At 40.1% G+C, this 20,266-nt stretch overlaps 1 protein-coding gene across 4 annotated transcripts in view; it reads left to right on the plus strand.

The window, feature by feature from the left end:
- scfd2 (sec1 family domain containing 2) overlaps positions 1 to 20,266 on the plus strand; it is a 200,879-nt gene that overhangs the window by 79,485 nt on the left and 101,128 nt on the right. For all 4 annotated transcript variants that reach the window (XR_007957998.1, XR_007957997.1, XM_052036370.1 and 1 more), the window contains exon 5: positions 9,312 to 9,561. Coding sequence is in view for 2 of the 4 variants with exons in the window: in XM_052036370.1 (XP_051892330.1) it covers positions 9,312 to 9,561 (250 nt within the window). In the remaining 2 variants the exon portion in view is untranslated. The remainder of the gene's footprint in view (positions 1 to 9,311; positions 9,562 to 20,266) is intronic.

Raw genomic sequence — 20,266 nt, forward strand, 5'->3', positions numbered from 1 at the left:
AATCTCCCTGCCAGGATATTGGTCCCCTTCTGGTTCAGGTGAAACCCATTCCTCTTGTATAGGGCACCTCTGCCCCAGAAGTGATCCCAATTCCAATGGTTCTTTGCAGGCACCAATGCCAGTTGTGTTTTCAAATCTCCCTGGTCCCCACCATATCTCAGACCTAATCTTCTGTTCTCTTCATATCTACCCTCGTTTATCGTAATGTTCTAACTTTTCTCAGTTCTAATGGAAGGTTGTTGACTCGTATCTTTAAATCTGTTTCTTCACTGATCTGCCAGACTTGCTGAGTATTTCTGCAATTTTCTGTTTTTATTTGTTCGTAGTATTGTATGAGTTTTATGTTGCTTTTCTGTTGCATTTGGGTATCAAAAAGAAAACATATTTGTTCTAATTTTTCTTTGGTTTATTTGGTTAATTTCTCTCAACCCCTCCTCAGTCATTCAACTTAAACATACTTGTGTCTCTTCCTGGTTCTAATGAAAGGTCTGCAATGTTTACTGTTTTTCTCCCCATGGATGTTGCCTGACCTTCTGTGTATTTTTATCATTTCCTGTTTTTTTTAAGCATTTGTAGTTTCTTGAATTTAAGCAATGCCTTTTGCCTGTGCAGAACATCTCAGTGTTTCATATTTAAATAAATTCCATGTCAAATATAAATACCTAATGATATTATAGGCAAACCACAGCCAGTTTGCATGTAGCATCTGGTGTTAGATGAACAATAACATATGAGTTCGGAACCCAGGAGAACCTTGATTTTGAGTAATGTTCTATGGCCTATAACTTTCTCCAGGACAGGTAAATGTGTCTCAGTTTAATGTCTCATTTGAAAGATAACAGTTCTCTCAAGTATTAGACTGAAAAATCAGCTGAAATTAATGTGCTTAAACCCAGATGTGGGGCCTAAATCTGTAATATTTTGACTCCTGGAAAATGGTGCTGCCACTGAGCCAAGATAAAGGCTTTATAATGTGGTTTGTAAGATTTATTACATTTTACTGCATTGCAGAAAATCTAAAATACCAAAAACTGGCACGCAGTTGTAACCAAGGATTAGCTTTATGACCAGTATCCACTAGAACCCCATTGACTCTCATGACTGCTTTCACTACATCTCCTCCCATTTTGTGCTCTATAAGGACTCCTTTCAATTCTCTGCTATTTTGACATCTTTCATACTATGCTTCCAATATGCCTTCCCTTTTCCTCTGCTTCCCTTCTCGATAGTCAACTGTACCTGTTCCATTTCACACACTTCTGTTTTCACTCCTCCTCCTCCCTCCAAATATAAGATTTCCATATGCAACTTCCATCTGACCAGCTCTCACATTCCACTGTTATAACCAACACTTCCAACACAATTCCACCTCCAAACACATCCTCTCCTCTTTGTGCTTTCTGAGAGGACTTTCTCTTTACACAGTCCCTTAAGATCGAGAATGACTTGCTTCTAATCTCGATTTGTGGATTCCAGATGACTAATGAGGCCAATGTGGGAGCTGAGCTACCTGCCCACCTGCCTCATTGACCTCCACAGATTAGACAGGTGGGGGGGTCAATGAGGCAGGTGGGCAGGTAGTTTGCAAGCTTGTCTGCTCCATCTGCCATTTATGCAGTGCCTCTGTTTGCTACCAGTGCATGGCCTTGAGGTTCTTAATACCATCCAAAGTGCTCTTTCTACATTTTAAGTGGTCATGACCAGAGATTCACAGGAATCAGTGGGAATATTGGTTTCCCATTGATTTCCCTTTCTTCAAAGAGGCACTGAGCACATCCTTATTTTTTTTCCTCTGGCTGTCTGTTTTTTTCTCATGACACAGCTCAGAATTTGGGAGTCTGGCATGGAGTATGCAAGCGAGCTGGCCTGTCCAGTGTAACCGATTGAGTGTAACTTAGGACCTTAATACTGGGAATGTTGGCCTAGGAGAGGAGCCTGACCTTGGTTCACATGTTCTTTCAGTGAATTTGGAGGATTTTGCAATGACAACATTGGAGGTATTTTCCAGTGCCTTGAGCTGCCTGCTGTAGGTAGTTCAGAAGCATGAAGAGGGGCAGGGATCACTGGTAGATCATGAGTTTTGTCTCAGGTCTGAGGTATTGATCATCAAGTGCCCTTTTCCTCAATCAATAAAATTCTGGAGCATTGACGGTGGTGATGCTGAGTTCGCTTTGATGTCTGCCTTTGCCAAGAGGTGGCTTCCAAGATATGGGAAATGGTCCACATTTCTCAATATCTCACCATAAAACTTTAATGTCAAAGGGCAGTGTGGTGCAGCAGGGGTAAATTGGTAGAGGACCTTTGCTTGCAAATGTTGAGTGTTAGGCCCATCCTCTTAAATGCTTCAGTGAAAACATTAATTATGGCTTGGGGCTTGGCCTGTGAGCTTTCAGAAATGCTTTGTCTATATACAGCAACTTGACAGGACCATTTTGTTTGGAGCATTCTGGTTCACTTCTCTAAATCCACAAGTACCTTTCTTTCCTTTGGCACTTTACCATTAAACCACAGGAAGTGCAACACCAACTCTTTAACTTATACATTCCCCACATGCCCACACTCCTTTCAATAGTAAAGTGCAACAGAAAAGAAGTCCAGATGAAGCAGTGATTTCCTTGAACTACTTTCAATTTAATACAGAGTATTTATTGCTCACAGTGTGATCTTTTTATTGTGTGGATCAATGGCAGATGGCAATGGCAAACTGCCTTACAACACATCACCATTCAGTCCATGAGCATATCCCAAGCCTCCCGTTGCCTGTTATTTTAATTCACTCTTCCACTGTCTCTCTGAATTCTCAGTCCTTGGTCCACTCCCTCCTATATTGTTCAGCATAAACTCAAGAGACCAAATTTCATCTTCCTATTAGGCACATTACAGCTGTCCGGATTTAACACAGAGTTCAGCAATTACAGATAGGGAGTATTTCCTGTTTTCATTTGAGATTTCCAGTGTGCAAGTTATTTTTCTTGGTAATTTCAGTGATTAAGCTTTTCCTATTTATATTTACCCAACACTGAAGTTTTGTTGTTTTATTTGTCCCATTACCAATCTTTTTCATCTTGTACTTTTTGTGATTTAATCTCTCCTGATTTCCACCTTGTTGCAGATCTTCCTTTTACTTATTTCTCCTCCCTCTTCTTCCTGCATCTCAAAACCTGTTTATCTCTGAACTTTTCTCTGGGAAAGGATTATTGACTTGAAAGGCTATGAAGAGAGAAACTGACCTACTGAGTATTTCCAGTGCTTTCTGTTTTCATTTAAGGATTAAGTTATCTTTTTAAAAAAAAAAGCCATTGAAGCAAATAAATATAATTAAAAGAAATATGATTACTTCTGCAAAGAGGGGCAATGAGGATTATTTGAAAGTGTAGCTGTAACTGATCACTGTTGAGATTTATATACTTGCTTCCATTGGATATTGTTGGGGATTGTTGAGTCCAGACCTGGAGTGCTGTGTCCTTTATAAGGAGGATGTACTTATATTTGAGACAGTTCAGAGAAGTTGCACTAGTTTGTGTCTTGAGCTAAAGGTGTTTTACGAGGAAATGTTGACTGCATGGGGCCTTTCCTAATAGGAATGTGGTAGAATTGTAGGTGGTCTTATTGAAAAATATAAAACACTGAGGAGACTTAAAAAGTTGGTTGCCATGTGGATGTTGCCCCCTCTCGGTGAATCTAAAGCCTAAGAGGCATTTTTGGAATGAGATAGAATTGAGGATTGTGAATCTCTAGAATTATCTATCCCAGAATGCTGTGGCGGCTGAATCATTGAATATACTTAAGGTTAATGGCAGGATTCTGTGCAGTGTGGAGGAATAGAGGGATCTTGGGGTCCAAGTCCATATATCCCTCAAAGTTGCTGCGCAAGTTGATAGGGTGGTTAAGAAGGCATATGGTGTGCTGGCCTTCATTAGTTGGAGGACTGAGTTCAAGAGCCGCGAGGTAATGTTGCAACTCTACAAAACTCTGGTTAGACCACAATTAGAGTACTGTTCTCAGTTCATTAGAGGAAGGATATGAAAGCTTTAAAGAGGATGCAGAGGAGATTTACTAGGATGCTGCCTGGATTAGAGAACATGTCTTTTGAGGAAAGGTTGAGCGAGCTTGGGCTTTTCTCTTTGAAGCGACGGAGGATGAGAGGTGACTTGATTGCGGTGTATAAGATTATGAGAGGCATAGATAGAGTGGACAGGCAGCACCTTTTCCCCAGTGCGGCAATGGCCAATATCAGAGGACGTCCGTTTAAGGTAAATGGAGGAAAGTTGAGGGGAGATGTCAGAGGTAGGTTTTTACACAGAGAGTGGTGGGTGCCTGGAATGCACTGCCGGGGATGTTGGTAGAGGCTGATACAATAGGAACATTTACAAGACTCTTAGGTAGGCACATATATGTAAGAAAAATGGGCCGTGTAGGAAGGAAGGGTTAGATTGATCGTGAAGTAGGTTTATATTGGTTGGCATAACATGGTAGGCCAAAGGGCCTGAACTGTGCTGTACTGTTTTCTGTTTCGTGTACTGTATTTAAGGCCTAAATGAAAAGATTTTTGGATTGGAGAGAAATCAAGTGTAATGAGAAACAGGTATGGAAGTGGAGCTAAGGCCATGATTAGATCAGCTATGAGCTTACTGAATGGCAGGGCAGACTCACAAGGCCACATATTGTTCTCTTGTTCCTATTTCTTATGTTCTAATATGAAGATATACACATAGTCAAGTGGAAGTTGGAAATTAAAGCTTTCAAGATTAGGTTTTCTTAATTATTATAGAGAAACTATTTCTTTCTAACAATAAAATGGCCTTTGGTGTTTGGGGCCCTTGAGGGACTTTGGACTTTTATGGGTTTGTAACTCCCATTCTTAGGGGAGCAAAATATCTGAAGATCAGTAATTTGATAGCTACTTTGGAAATTTAAATCTGAGTGACTGCCTCTGCAAGAATTAAAATCATAGGGTTAGGATTAGGGAGGACAGCATAATTAGGCAGGGTTCCTATTGACCCCACCAAGTATGAATGATGTGTGAGGGCATGGCTCAGCTTGGTTGTGATCTTTCTCATAATTAGTCTGCTGGCATTCATTGCTTAGGTTGTTATGTGAAGAATAGCCAGCTAGATGACTTACAGCAGAGTGCTTGTTGCCATTGGGACAGGTCTTCCGTTCTAGTCCTTAAGGAGTTGAAGATGAGAACAATCACTTAAATATATTCAAGTGATTAAGAAAAATAAATATAAAAAAACTGAGATAAAATATCAGAATCAGGTTTATTATCACTGACTTGTATGTCATGAAATTTGTTGTTTTGCAGCAGCAATACAGTGCAAAGGCATAAAATTACTATAAATTACAAAATAAATAGTGCAAACAAAAGGAATAACAAAGTAATGTTCATGGGTTAATGGACCATTCAGAAATCTGACGGTAGAGGGGAAGAAGCTGTTCCTAAATCATTGAGTATGGGTCTTCGGGCTCCTGTACCACCTCCCTGATGGTAGTAACAAGAAGAGGGCACATCTGGATCGTGTGGGTCCTTAATGATGGACGCTGCCTTCTAGAGGCACCGCCTGTTGTGCCAAAGTTAAGCAGGGTTGTTCACAGATCTGATAGAAATGAGCCTTGCACACACAATGCTGCACACAACACACTTTATTGCTAAGTTACAACAAGTGGTACTTATCTCGGAAGCGCGCCTGAGCCTGTTTAACTGCAGCGCCCTGTTCCAATCGGTTCACAGCGTCAGTCGCAACCTAACCTGTGGTGAGCTCAAATCCAAGAGACCTTACCACCAGCGTGCTCACCCTTTTATACCGTAGTCACTTCTCACCGCCCCTACCTGGGTCGATCCTTTGTCCAGGTCGACACATCACGGTCGACACAGGCTCGTGTCTTGGTTACAATAATACCTTGGTTACCTAGCACCCAGATCACCCTTCCCCCGTGCGTGCATACATTTGATCTCAGCAATTGTTCCTTGCGCTCTCTGGCCAACATTTCAGGATTCTTACTACACTGCCTCTTGAAGATATCCTTGACGGTGGGGAGGGTTGTGCCCGTGATGGAACTAGCTGAGTCTCCAATCCTCTGCAGCTTCCTGTGATCCTGTGCATTGGAGCCTTCATACCAGGCTGTGATGCAACCAGTCAGAATGCTCTCCACCATACACCTATAGAAATTTGCAAGAGTCTTTGGTAACGTACCAAACCTCCTAAAATTCCTAATGAAGTAGAGCTGCTTGCGTGCCTCCATCATTGCATCAATGTGTTGGCCTCAGGAAGGATCCTCTGAGATGTTGACACCCAGGAACTTGAAGCTGCTTAACCTTTCCACTGCTGACTCCTGGTGTGTGTTCTTCCGACTTCCCCTTCCTGAAGTCCACAGTTAATTCCTTGGTCTTGCTGACGTTGAATGCGAAGTTGTTGTTACGACACCACTCAACCAGCCGATCTATTTCAGTCCTGTATGCCTCCTTGTCGCCATACAAAAATAGTGTTTCCATGCTGGGAAGCCAAAGAAAATTTATTTTTCTCCAAAAATAGGTATAAAGAACAAGTAAAGAAATACAAATTACACGTGGCATAAGTACATTCATTCATTATTCTTCTGTGTCTTTAATTCCTTTAAATTTTTTTTTGAATGCCTCAATTACTTCTAAAAGCCAGGGTTTGAACAATGTTTAGTTTTTGCCTAGACATCTGCAAACTTGTGCATTGTACACACGTTCTCAGGTGTAATCAGAAACATTTGGCTAACGAAGCAATGATTGCCAGTGAGTCCAACCCCAAAGTGCAACTGTCCATTCTGCCAAATTTTATTTTTCTTGATCGTAGTGTTGCTAGATTGAAGGATCCTGTGTATGTTTTATAACCCCCATTGCATTAGAACCAAACCAAGAACTAATCCAAGTTTATCTCCAAACTTTTCCCTTGGGCTAATTTCTGTATAATTTCCTAAATTCCACCCTGAATCCTTGTTAGCTTTTGGATGGCAGTTCGCCACATTTATTTTGTAAGTCTAGGCCTGCAATATTACTTTTTTAGTTCTTGGAATAATACATGGATATTGAGGATATGCTCCACAGAATCTATGCTGATCTGTTAGGTTATTAATGTACAAATTGTATTCAGGTCCACCCTCAATACTCCTTTATTTTGCAAGGAGCGGAAATTAGACAAATGAACCTGTATTCTTCTTGGTAACTGTTTATGTATATGGGCAAGAACTTTCCATACCTGTGATTCCTAATGTGCTCTCCTTTGGCAGTCATCCCCCACCCTCCAATCTATCTGCGGCCCTTATAGGCTTTTCTTTTGAGTTATTTTACCATTTGTTCTTGGATGGTTCCTACCTTTTGAATCCCTGCCTTGAAGCAATTAGGCCAAGGGCAATACAACTGAGTTTCTCATAGAATCACAACATGGCAACAGGCTATTCAGCCCATCACATCCATGCTGACCAGTGGGCACCCATCTACATTAATCCCATTTTCCAGCACTTCCCTTGTAGCCTTCAGTGTCTAGACAATTCAAGTGCTTGACTGGAAACTTCTTAAATACTGTCAGCAACTCTGCTTACACCACTCTCTCAACAGGTATATTCTCTGGGTGACAAAAGTCACCCTCGATCCCCTCTAAATCACTTCTCCCTTACCCTAAATCTATGTCCTCTAGTTTTATCTACCTCTGATTTGGGAAAATGTTTCCTGCAGTCTGCCCTATCTATACTTCTCATAATTTTATATACCTCAACCATATCCCTCTTAATCTCTGCTCCAGTCTCTCCTCGTAACTGAAACACAACATCCTGGTGAATCTCCTCTGCATCCTCTCCAGTGCTGTCACATCTTGCCTATAGTGTGGTGACCAGAACTGCCTGCCGTACTCCAGCCGAAGTCTGACCAATGTTCTATCAAGTTGGAGCATAACTTACCTGCTCTTGTATTCAGTGCCCTGACTAATGAAGGCTGGTATCCCAAATGCCTTCTTAACTATGTTATCTACCTGCACTGCTGCATTCAAGGTTCTTTGGATTTGTATACTAAGGTCCCTCCATTCGTCATTACTCTCTAGGATCTTACGATTCATGGTGTATGTCCTAGCCTCATTAGTACTTCCGATATACATCACCTTGCATTTATCAGGATTTAACTCCACCTGGCATTTCTCAGCCCATTTCATCAACACATTTCTATCACCCTGTAGCTAAGATTATCCTCTACACTATCTGCAACTCCACCATGTCATCTCTGAACTTGCGGATCATGCCTTCTATATCTACATCCAAATCATTCATGTATATTTAAATAGCAAGGGCCCCAGCACCAATCCCTGTGGAAAACCATCAGTCACAAGCATCCAATCACAAAATCAACCTAGTACCATCACCCTCTGTCTCCTATTGCCAAGCCAATTTTGGATCCAGTTTACCAACTTTCACTGAATCCCATGGGCCCTAACCTTTTGGACCAGTCTCCCATGTGGAATTTATATTATCTTTTAAAATTTGATTTCCTGTGAAGAAATAAAATTGCTTAAAAATGTGTGCTAGTTATTGCATTTTCTAAATATTTATTTCAAAAAACATATCTTCTGCCTTTCTTTGTCAAGAAATAAAGCTACCCAAAAAAAAAGCCACACCCTATTTAGTTGCACTGAAAACCCTACGTGGAAGTCGATGGAGCCAAATTGTGGAGTGAGTACACACTATTGCTGTGCAGTAAGTTTAGCACACCAGCTGGGTGTTAATTTCTCTGTAAAAATATTGTGGAATTTGAATATAGAATGAAGAGGAGAGAAGGATTTGCTTTAATTGAACTTCTGACGATTAAAATTTGTTGTTTTTAAGTACAGTGGATAAAGTGAAGAAACTTGCAAAATTGAGTTGTATGGTCGCTGAAACAGAGGTAGATACATTTTGGACATTCTAATGCCATTGTGTCCAGTGGACTTGTTCTGTATTGTGACTCGGCATTGAATATTTCACTTACCTTAAATTATTGGTGCAGCATTTATTACTTACTAATTGAATTTGTTAAGAATTATGGTAAACAATTGAGAAATAGATTTGGCTATTAAAATAATTAGACTAACTTAAGGAACCTTGTCCTTTGTACAGAATTTTTATAGTCATTCCATGGCATTTTATCTGAACCACGTGTCATTTTTCTTTTTAAGTGTTTTCTACATTTTATAGCTATTATTGTTGTGTTAGACTGCTTTAAATTTTAAAGTTTGAAATACTGTATAAACTTTTTTGAAAATATTAGTTCAGTTTTTCACTTAAATTAAAAATCTTACAATTCTTTTGTTTTGCAGACACTGGAGGATTCCGATTTGTCATGTGTTTTAACCCAACTTCTGTCCATAATCAAGTCCCATGGGGAAAGGGACTCCTCTGATTACAACCTGGAAGAAATTCTTGTTCTGTTGGTCTACATCTACTCTGTGGTAGGAGAACTCAAGTTGGACAGCACAGTGGATAAAGCTGAATGCGAGGTCAAAAAAGCCTTGTTGCGGTCATTGTGTGATGAACCCAACTTATCTCAAGTACTTCAGGAAATGACAGGTGGGTTTGAATTCCATTGGCTGCAGCCAAAGCCAAATCCTATTGCATAATCATACCAACATTGTAAAAAGAGAAAGAGTTTGACTGATGTTTATATTTAGGCTTCATCGGGGGAGTTCTGTGAGTATTGATCACAATGCCTTTGTAACAGTGTGGAAAAAGGTCAAGTATTCATTTCTCGTTATTTGAAGTTATCCTTTTTGATGTAATCCTTTTTGATGTAATCCTATCACCTTGAAGGTGATACCACGGTTAAGAAAAAAGGACCAGAATTTACAAGGTAGCAGAAAAATTAATAACCTTTTAAAAAAAAATGTATTGCTACTTATTGCAGTGATAGTGCCACAACAATTTAAAAATTAGGGCATGTCCTTTAAATTTGGGTTAGGCATATATCAGCAGGGTATCTAAAAAAAAATGTTTTGATTATTGCCTTCAAATCTGTGTATGTCAGTCTATTACCATGTGAGCAGATCCTGAAAGGAATGGGTTATTGTGACCAAAGGGATAGGTGCTTCGGCCACAGCTATGCATAATCTACACCACTGATGTGGCTGAGAAGAAAAAAACATCATATTTCCAAGTTAGCTGACGATACTGAACTGGGGGGGATTGTCAGTAAGAGGAAGATGTGAAGCGATTTCAAGAGGATATGAGCAAGCTAAGTGAGTGGATAACAATATGATAGATAGAATAAAATGTTGAAAAATGTGAGGTTATTTACTTTTTAGTGCACAAAACAGAGAAGCAGAGTATCTTAAATGGTGAGAGAGGGTATTGCTGTTAAAAGGGAACAAATCACTGAAGACCAACATGCAGGTGCAAGAAGTGATTAGGAGGGTAAATAATATATTGGCCTTTATTACCTGAGGATTTCATTAAGGAGTATGAAAGTCTTAGTGAAATTTTAACCACACCTGGGGTACTGTAAACTGTTTTGGATTCCTTACCTAAGAAAGGATGTACTTGCTGTAGAGGGAGGGCAGCTAAGATTCATTAGACTGGTTCCAGCAATGGTGGGATTGCTGAATGAAGAGAGTTTGAGTGACTGGGACTGTGTTCTCTGGAGTTTAGAAGAATCAGAAGAAATCTCATTGAAACTTACAAAATTAGTAAAGGGATTGACAGACTGGATGCAGGGAGGTTATTTCCTCAGACTGAGGAGTTTAGGGCCAGAGGCACAGTTTGAAAATAAGGGGTGGGCCATTTGGGACTGAGCTGAGGAGGAATTTCTTCACTCAATGCACAGTGAACCTCCAGAATTCTCCTTCCTGGAAGTGCTAGAAAATGTACTGAAATAGAAAATCATCCATGATCTTGAAGAATGGTTCAACAAGCTTGAGGGGCCATGTGACTTATTTCTGCTCCTATTTAATATGTTCTTAGCTTCTAAATAAGTATTACTTTATTCATTAACTGGATTTCTGTAACTATCCACCATTTCAAAGGGATTTTTATTTTCTTGTAGAACTATTATCTGTTAATCAGACAAGCGTGTTTCCATGCCTCTTTCAAATTTAATTGGTAAATGACTTTTCCCCATACCAGTATTATTACAACTAGAGGACATAAGTTTTGGGTAAGGGATAAGGGGTTTGGAGGGAATTTGAGGAATGACTTTTACACCCAGAGGGTTGTTGGTAACTGGGTTTAACTGCCTGAGTGGGTGATAGAAGCAGGCACTCTCACACCATTAAAGAAGTATCAATGAGCACTTGAATCACTAATACATGGAAGGCTGCAGACCAATTGCTGGTAAATGGGATTAGGACTTGATGGTCAGCATAGACATAGTGGGCCAAAGGGCTTGTTTCTGTGCTGTATGACTCCATGACTCTAACTGGCAAAGCCCTGGACTGCACTTTCCCCGTTGTCAAAGGCTGTAAAGAGCATTTCTGGGGCAGAATCTTCTCTCTGCTCTGCCAGAGCTCGTGTCACTTCCAAGACCATGCCATTTCCAGGATGCAGAGCCCCACTGAAATGTGCCCCCTGTTTTCAGACAAGGTGAGTATGAGTGAATGGATATGGTGGGCATGGAGAGTGAGTCAGCAGGATTCAGTTCACCTGCATGTGTTTGCTAGTGTCTGTATCAGTTACTTTGTGCATCAGCTGAATTTAAACACTTGCAACTCCCTCTGTAGTGACATAAGAACTGAGACAGAAGTGGTAAGCATGATAATTGCTTACATAAGTAAATTTTCAGAGCCTCCACCTTTGACAGTATTCACAATCAAACAAAAATTAAATATAACAGATCCTCTTTGAGATGTAGATTAGCATTAGCAGTAGTATTTGAAATAGTTTCAAGTGGAGATAATTCTAATGGCTGTTATGTTGTTAAATAAATAGCATTTGAGCTTTTACTATGTTCACATCAATTCATTGTGAGAACAAGCCGATGCTTCTGTTGATCTAGGTACCTCTAATAGCTGGTTCCTTTCGTTTCCTCCTGCTACTTTTTCATTAAGAGACAACTGCATTAGAATAAAGATTGATCCCATCAGTTATCGTCTTTTGTCTAGTTGTCACCAAACGGGAATCCACTGTTGACTTTTTGTTGTCTCACTGCCTTTTCAATATATTCCAAACGTTATTCAGTATTAGCTAATGGTGCTTCACATGCTGGTGCTACAGTACCAACCTTCAGGTGTGAATCTTTGTTATAGATCACTCAGTGAATGTTGTTTATCTCTTAAGTCTGTTTTAGTTAAGGGCAGCAAAAGCAAATGAACAGCATTTGACAATGAATGTTAAATATGGAAATCACAGCTGCTAGTACATTTAAGTTTACAGGAAGGGGAAAATGCACTGATTCCCTTGAGTAGAACTTCAATTATCTAACAAATATTAATTCTTACATCCCCCTTCCTAATAATCAACATCGATTTCTCCAACTTCCGTGTTGTGAGTGAGAACAGATACGATGGGTCTAAAAAGCAAGGACTCTGAACACCAATGCGGCAGTAAATGATTTTATTTACAAAAGACGAGCGTGGGAAAATGGTAACGAGAATAACACGCGCACAGTTTATAGCGAGCATGGGAAAATTGCACTGGGGATAAAATACACACACACACACATACACAACGAACTAGGTACGTACGATCAAGGAAAAACAATACAATACCTGCCACCCCTTGACTCAGTGCAGGCACAGCTCTATGCTACTAGGGACACTAACTAAAATGCTCCCAACCCTTAACAGTGCACACCTTACCAACGATTTCTCCAGCACCGTTCCACGGTACTCGGCCTGGAGTGAAGCAGGGTGGTCCCTCGAAGATGGCAAAAGAGAGCGAGCCAAGCACATGTGGTGCCCTTTATAGTGTTGGAGGGCTGGGGGGTCCAGCCCAGGTAATTTACAGGGGGCCAATGGCTTGGTGCCAGCAAGGACTAATCGATTACAAGGGCCGAGGGTCCAAGGTCAAGTGCAAAGGTACTTAAAGGGGCCAATGCTCAGGTGTGTGCTGCTGGGTGTGGTGGGGCCAAACCTTGATTTGCAGTGGTTTGTCCTCCGACCAGGTAGTGGTCAGTACTGTCACATGACAGCCATGACCCTACACAATACATTCTGGTAACCCATTCCTCCCACACCCCCCTTTGTTTCCCCTCATTCCCGTGGCCCCCTCACTCTTTCTCTTTCCTCTCCCCCACCCTCACAACCTGCCCATCTCCTCCCTCTGGTTCCCCACGTCCTTCCCTTTATTCCATGGCCTACTGTCCTCTCCAATTGGATTCCGTCTTCTCTAGCCCTTTGCCTCTTCCACCTATCACCTCCAAGCTTCTCGCATCATTCCCTTTCATCCCCCCCTCCCCCACCTACCTACCTTCCCCCTCTCACCTGGACTCACCTATCACCTGCCAGTTTATGCTCCTCCCCCTCCTCCCTCCACCTTTTATTCTGGCTTCTGCCCTCATCCTTTCCAGTCCTGATGAAGGGTCTTGACCCGAAATATTGACTGTTTATTTCCCTCCATAGATGCTGCCGGACCTGCATTTTGTTCCTCCAGCATTTTGTGTGTATTGTTCCAGAATACTCACTGGCCTCAGGAGTAGTGCCAGATGACTGGAAAGTGGCAAAGTGTTGTTCCTTTGTTTAAGAAAGGGAGTAGGGATAACCCTGGAAATTACAGACCAGTGAGTCTTACTTCAGTGGTGGGCAAATTACTGGAGAAGATTCTTAGAGACAAGATTTATGAGCATTTAGAGAAGCATAGGCTGATTAGGGACAGTCAGCATGGCTTTGTGAGGGTCAGGTCGTGCCTCACATGCTTGATTGAATTCTTTGACAAAGCACATTGAAGGTAGAGCAGTGCATGTGGTGTACATGGATTTTAGAAAGGCGTTTGATAAGGTTTCTCATGGAAGGCTTATTCAGAAAGTCAAGACGTATGGAATTCAGGGAAACTTGGCTATGTGGATTCAGAATTGGCTCGCTCATAGAAGACAGAGGGTGGTTGTAGATGGAGTGTATTCTGCCTGGAGGTCGGTGACCAGTGGTGTTCCACAGGGATCTGTTCTGGGACCCCTGTTCTTTGTGATTTTTTTTTTATATAAATGACTTGGATGAGAATGTGGAAGGGTGGGTTAGTAAGTTTGCTGATGATACAAAGGTTGGTGGTGTTGTGGATAGTGTAGAAGGTTGCTGTAGATTACAAGAGGATATTGATAGAATGCAGACCTGGGCTGAGAAGTGGCAGATGGAGTTCAACCCGGAAAAGTGTGAAGTGATACGCTTCAGGAGATCGAATTTGAAGGCAGAATACAAGGTTAATGGCAGGACTCTTAGCATTGCTGAGGAACAGAGTGATCTTGGGGTCCACGTCCATAGATCCCTCAAGGTTGCTGTGCAGGTCGATAGGGTTGTTAAGAAAACATATTGTATGTTGGCATTGATTAGTGGGGGTATTGAGTTCAAGAGCCGTGAGGCGATGTATAGAACTCTGGTTAGACCACACTTTGAGCATTGTGTTCAGTTCTGGTCACCTCATTATAGGAAGGATGTGAAAGCTTTAGAGAGGGTGCAGAGGAGATTTGCCAGGATGTTGCCTGGGTTGGAGGGCATGTCTTATGAGGATAGGTTGAGTGAGCTAGGGCTTTTCTCTTTGGGGAGATGGAGGATGAAAGGTGACTTGATAGAGGTGTACAAGATGATAAGAGGCATAGATTGAGTGAACAGCCAGAGACTTTTTTCCAGGGCGACAATGGCTAACACAAGGGGACATCATTTTAAGGTGATTGGAGGAAGATATAAGGGGCATTCAGGGGTAAGTTTTTTACACAGAAAGTGGTGGGTGCATGGAACGCACTGCCGACAGAGGTTGTGGGAGCAGATACATTAGGGACATTTAAGAGACTCTTGGATAGACACATGAATGATAGAGAAATGGGGTGTATGTGGAAGGGAAGGGTTAGATAGATCTTAGAGCAGGATAAAATGTCAGCACAACATAGTGGGCTGAAGGGCCTGTACTGTGCTGTAATGTTATATGTTTTGTGTTCTAATCCAGCATCTGCAGAATTTCTTGTGCGTCCTTCTTTTCATTCAGCTGTTTTCTGTTATTTTGTGTTCCATAGCTGGTCTAAATTTAGCTGGATCTGAAAAGTATAATTAATGAAAGCATTCATCTGTGATGTGGATTATTCGCAATCACAATTTATTTTTGCCAGCTACAATAACTCTACTTGAAATGACTATTGGCTCCATAAACCCTGTACTCAACCAGAAATCGATGTAGTCAGTTGGGTGTTGTACTTTGTTGTACAATTGTTATGGGCAAGTGAGTCTGTTGTTTAATATTCTTTCCATATAGTTCTGACAAAAGTTGATGGAAGGCATATTTTAATCTCAGTGAGCCAACTAGATCATATATCTAACTCTTAACCAGTGTCTTGGTGTGTAGTTTATTGATTTGGCCTATTCAACAGATTAGTGCTTGAAACCAATTAAATTCTACTATAAAATCCAAACTGGCTCAGTCTAACCACTTCAGTTGAATTTTCTGGCAGGAGAGGTTTCATGGAATGTATTTGACTTTTTTTTAATTCATTCACTGAATGTGGGTGTTGTTGGCATAACTAGCCATTGTTGCCCTTGCAAAGGGGCTGCTGTGAATTTAAATACAGTTAATTCAATAAATCTGGAATTAGAAAGTTAGTATCAGTAAAGGTGTCTCCAAAGATGACTGTTGTAAAAGCTCATTTTGTTCACTGATATTAATTTAATGAAGAAAACCTGTCAGTCTTACCCAGTTATCCTTCCAGACCAACTCTTAATTACCCTCTGAAATAACCTATGAAGTCACAGGGTTCAGGCACAATTATGGGTGGGCAATATAAGAAGGTTTTGGCAAAGGTGTCCTAATCTAGGAACGGCATTGAAATAAAGGTTCTTCCCACAATACTTATAGGTCGGGGATTCTAGATTTTGACCCAACAACTATAAAGGAACTAAAGTATATTTCCAAGTGAGAATGGTGTGTGACGTGAAGGGAAATATGGATGTATTGAATTTGCTGCCCCTTTCTTTTCTCTCCAAGATGTTTTAAAATCTAAGGCATGGAAGCGCTGTCAAAGAAACCTTGGTAATGGCCATGCATCTTGGGACAGAATATACTGTGACCACACTGAGCTAGTGTAGAAAGGGAATCAACCAAGCATATTGATATCAACCATAGCATTTGTGTGGTTAGTCCAGTTTAAGTTCCTAGTGAATGGTTGGTTGTGGAAAAATTTGATGGTAATTTAATGCCAAAACCAAGTGGTTAGAATCTTAAGGGTTGGAGTTGGGCATTGCTTGGTGCGTGAGTAATTCAAATTCTGCTTGCCATTTCTCAACTTTAGCCTGAACTTTGTCTGTTGTCCAAGTCTTGCTACACTCATTAGCACTCTTTCAGCCTTCTGTTCCAGTCCAGTTAAGGAAGGCATATTTCTTTCTCTGAAGGACATTAGTGAATTAAATTGTTTTATTACAACTATTTGTCAATTTCATGGTTATTGTTTCTGATATTTTCTTTTCTAAATTCCAGATTTATTAGATAACTTAAATTTACATTCCCCAGCTATCATGGTGTGATTCAAAATCTTGACTCTGGGTCAAAGATCTTGATTTCTGCACAATAGTCCAGTAATTTAACAGCTACACTATCATTTGCAATTGGAAAGAAGGGTTACTTTTAAGTCTGGCAGTAAGCCAAGCATTCCCATCAAGTATGCCATCTGAGCAGGTCTTTGCCAGCCAGAAAAGTTTTATTAGGCTGCTCTGTGGTAACGTCATCAGAAATATCTCCTTTAATAAGTCTTTGAGTTTCGAGGCTGACATGGAATACTACTTGATATTTAAAACTCTCTCTACTTGTAACATTCAAGCAACTAGCTGAGTGTGGGGAGGGCTGAACACTTCCTTGAGACACCCGTGGAGAGCACTCCTGCTTCTCCTGTCCCACAAGGAGTGCTGAAAACAAAACAGTATTTTACAGAGCTGGCAGTTTCCCAGCATTTTGGAAACCTATTCAGTATCAATTAACTTAAAGATGCATTGGACATTGCTGCAGCCACCCTTTGTGTTCAAGGAATCTTCTCCTACCTCTCTACTCACTCTCTTAATAATTTTAACATGATAACCCTTTCATGACAGCCTCCGTAGAAATAAATCATATCCTGATCACCCAATTAAAGCCCTTCATGATTTTAAATGTTTTAGCTCCAGAGAAGATAATTTGAGCAGAAAGGTATAAACCTATTCACCATTAGTATAGATTCCCATCCTGTTGAGTCTGTGATTATTAGCTGTCTATTGGCTTCTGTATGTTTGCATGCAAGATAGAGAACTGATGCTGACACTTTTGCATCAGTGTGCAACCTGAAAGCACTTCACACCAGCATGCAGCATAATAATACAGCTGCACCCTGAGCAACAATTCCAATCCTAGCAGGAAACAATTCACAAAACTAATTGTATCTGTGGGTGTTGGATGATCTGATTTTATTCATATTGGAGTGCACGTAGGAGTTGCTGTCTGATTCCAAATGGATGCCTTTGCAAGAATAAAACCATCAGAAGTGTGATGATTTAATTTGGGTTACTTGGTCTGCAGAAGCAATTAGTTCTGCCGTTTATTGTTAAATTGTGGACAATAATTATCAAATGTGTGTTGAGACTCCAGTGTTGTTTTTTCAAACCACTTGTGAGCAACCAATTAGTGCCCACTGGCTGAGCAATATTCCCCTGTGTACTTTAAGTGGGAAAGTTATGGGACAGTCTTCAAAAATAATGATGTTTCTTCCCTGATTTACCCTTTCCTGTCCAGACAAAGAAGCCAAATACTTCCCTTGAGCCTAATGAATAACTCCTAAGGATGCATAGGTTTTAAGCGACAGGAGGAAGACATTGGTGATTTTAAAAAAAAGTGACTGCAAATATCCCAGTAGTTTAGAATATACAGCTTATAAATACATTTGTGAAATGTGTGTTTTCATTTAATAAATTTCACACCAAAAGGTTATTTCTCCTGAGAGGCCAGCTTTTTTCATCAGCAAAAGAGATTAATGTGACCCTTTTTTTCCAAAAGACAACTGTTGGACCTGATATTCAAGACTAACAAAAAGGTTACGAACTTAACTGCTCTAGAGATATTGCATAATTTGGCAATTGCATAAAAAATTGTGGTTGGCAAATGGCTGTTAGCTTTACATTTGAACTCAAAGGATAACTGGCTCTTGAATATTTTGATTACTGCTGACTGAAACAATGATACTTACAGAATAGTTTGGCAAATACGCTCCTGGAACAGGGCATATGCTCTTTGTGACAGGCAAAGTACAATGTTGGGAGTATAAATTAGTATTGCTGCCTCTGAAGTCTTCTCTTTTATTGCTTTCTTGTTATCCGGAAATATTCTTTCAAAGTTACAGTTTGGATTCTCAGCTTAAGACTTTTGTTTATCTTAGTTCAGACGGTGTTTATAGAAGAATAACTGATACACTCCAGAATTTATTAAATTGCTTGCAAGTCATTCACATTTTAATATTGCTTTTCTTCGTGAAACCGAAAGAATCACAGTTTAATTATTTTGGAAACATGACCTTATCTCTTGTAGTTATCATCTTTATAAAATAACTCAATGTATTTTGAGCCAAGAACTAATAACATTTGGCAGCAGCCTTTATGAGAATCCAGTACCTTAACTGCAAAAGTAAATCTTTTACATGAAAATTCATCAACTTAGTCCCCTTCATAGATGTTAACCAGTGAGTGCCTTGCAAAATTTATAAATTACAGCATAATGATAATGAACATGGCTCTATTATTGGACAAAATTTGTGACTAACTGTAAGTACTCTTTTAAGGAACTAGTAGACAGGATGACCAAATAGTCTCCATCTATGCCTTGTTTTATGAACATAAAAATAGATCTTGTAAATGTAATATTCAGAACAGAAAACCTAATTATAAAGTATACATTTTTTTCCTCTCTACCTCCACCACCATACACATCCCTCCAATTTTATAGTTTGTATTCCTCTTGCCAAATTAGATTCCATTCCCCTGTTCCTTATGTAATGTGACTTGTGTGACTGAGGGAGATAATCTGCTTTTGTTTTTTTTCTCATTTGCTGTTCTGTCGACATTTGCATAGCAATGGTGCAGGATGATGCTATCCCTTCCCAGAGAGTTTGACCTAACAAATTGTGGTTATTATGAGCTCTAACTTAAATCAGGGGTGCTGCTTCTAAGATTGCATCCATGAGGCATTCATTATCAGCCCTCATCTGCTCAAACTGCCTGTAGCTATTTCTATAATGGCTTTCACAAATTCTGGCACCACAAACCATTTGATTGCCATAAGAAATTTTGAAGTGCAATTGTAATGAACAGTCATTCTGCAAACAGCATGATCCTCAAATAACAAAGAGGTAAGTGACCAGGAGTAGTCCATTTTTTCTGATAGGTGATTTTAAAAAAATATTGGCTTAAAAAACAAATGTGTTTTTTTTCAATAATCCATTGAGAATGTGTATGTGGCATTGGCTTAATGTCAGATTGAAAAATCGGCATATTCAACAACACTGCTCAAAAGTCACAACCTATGTGTTCACCTTAATGGTCAGCCAATGATTAGCTCTACTCTGATCTTATAACTCTAGTGTAAGTTCAGTTGTGATTTAATTGAATGGCAGAGTAGGCATAAGAGGCCAGATGGCTTGTTCCTGCCTCTCATTTTTATGCTCTCCTCCAACCTCCCAGTCGATAGATTCTGATGACTACTTTTGTGCATCAGTCTCTTTGTTTGCCCCACCATCGGCAACCTTGCGTTGGCTGCCTAAGATGCAATTCTGGAACAATATTCCCAGATTTCCTGACTCCACCAACTAGCTCTTTTTTTTCTTTAAGACTCCTTAAAATGTACCTTTTGATCAAGATTACAGTCAATCCACCAACACTGCAGAACAGCTAGCAAGGTACAGTGCCATCACCAAGATTTCTTTTGGCTCAACATTCAGATTTTTGGTCCTGTGGTTATTTTGATAATTATATAAATATCTTAGAGACCTATATAAATATCTTAGAGACCTATATAAATATTAGAGAGCTGACCTCATAAAATTGTAAACCCTGGAAGAATAGTCAAAATTCAGGGATTGGCTGATGTGGCAAATGACATTTATATTACTCCAGTGCCAGCCAATGATTATTGCCAAGAA

Source organism: Pristis pectinata, chromosome 2, assembly GCF_009764475.1.
Source record: "Pristis pectinata isolate sPriPec2 chromosome 2, sPriPec2.1.pri, whole genome shotgun sequence".
Taxonomy (NCBI): domain Eukaryota; kingdom Metazoa; phylum Chordata; class Chondrichthyes; order Rhinopristiformes; family Pristidae; genus Pristis; species Pristis pectinata.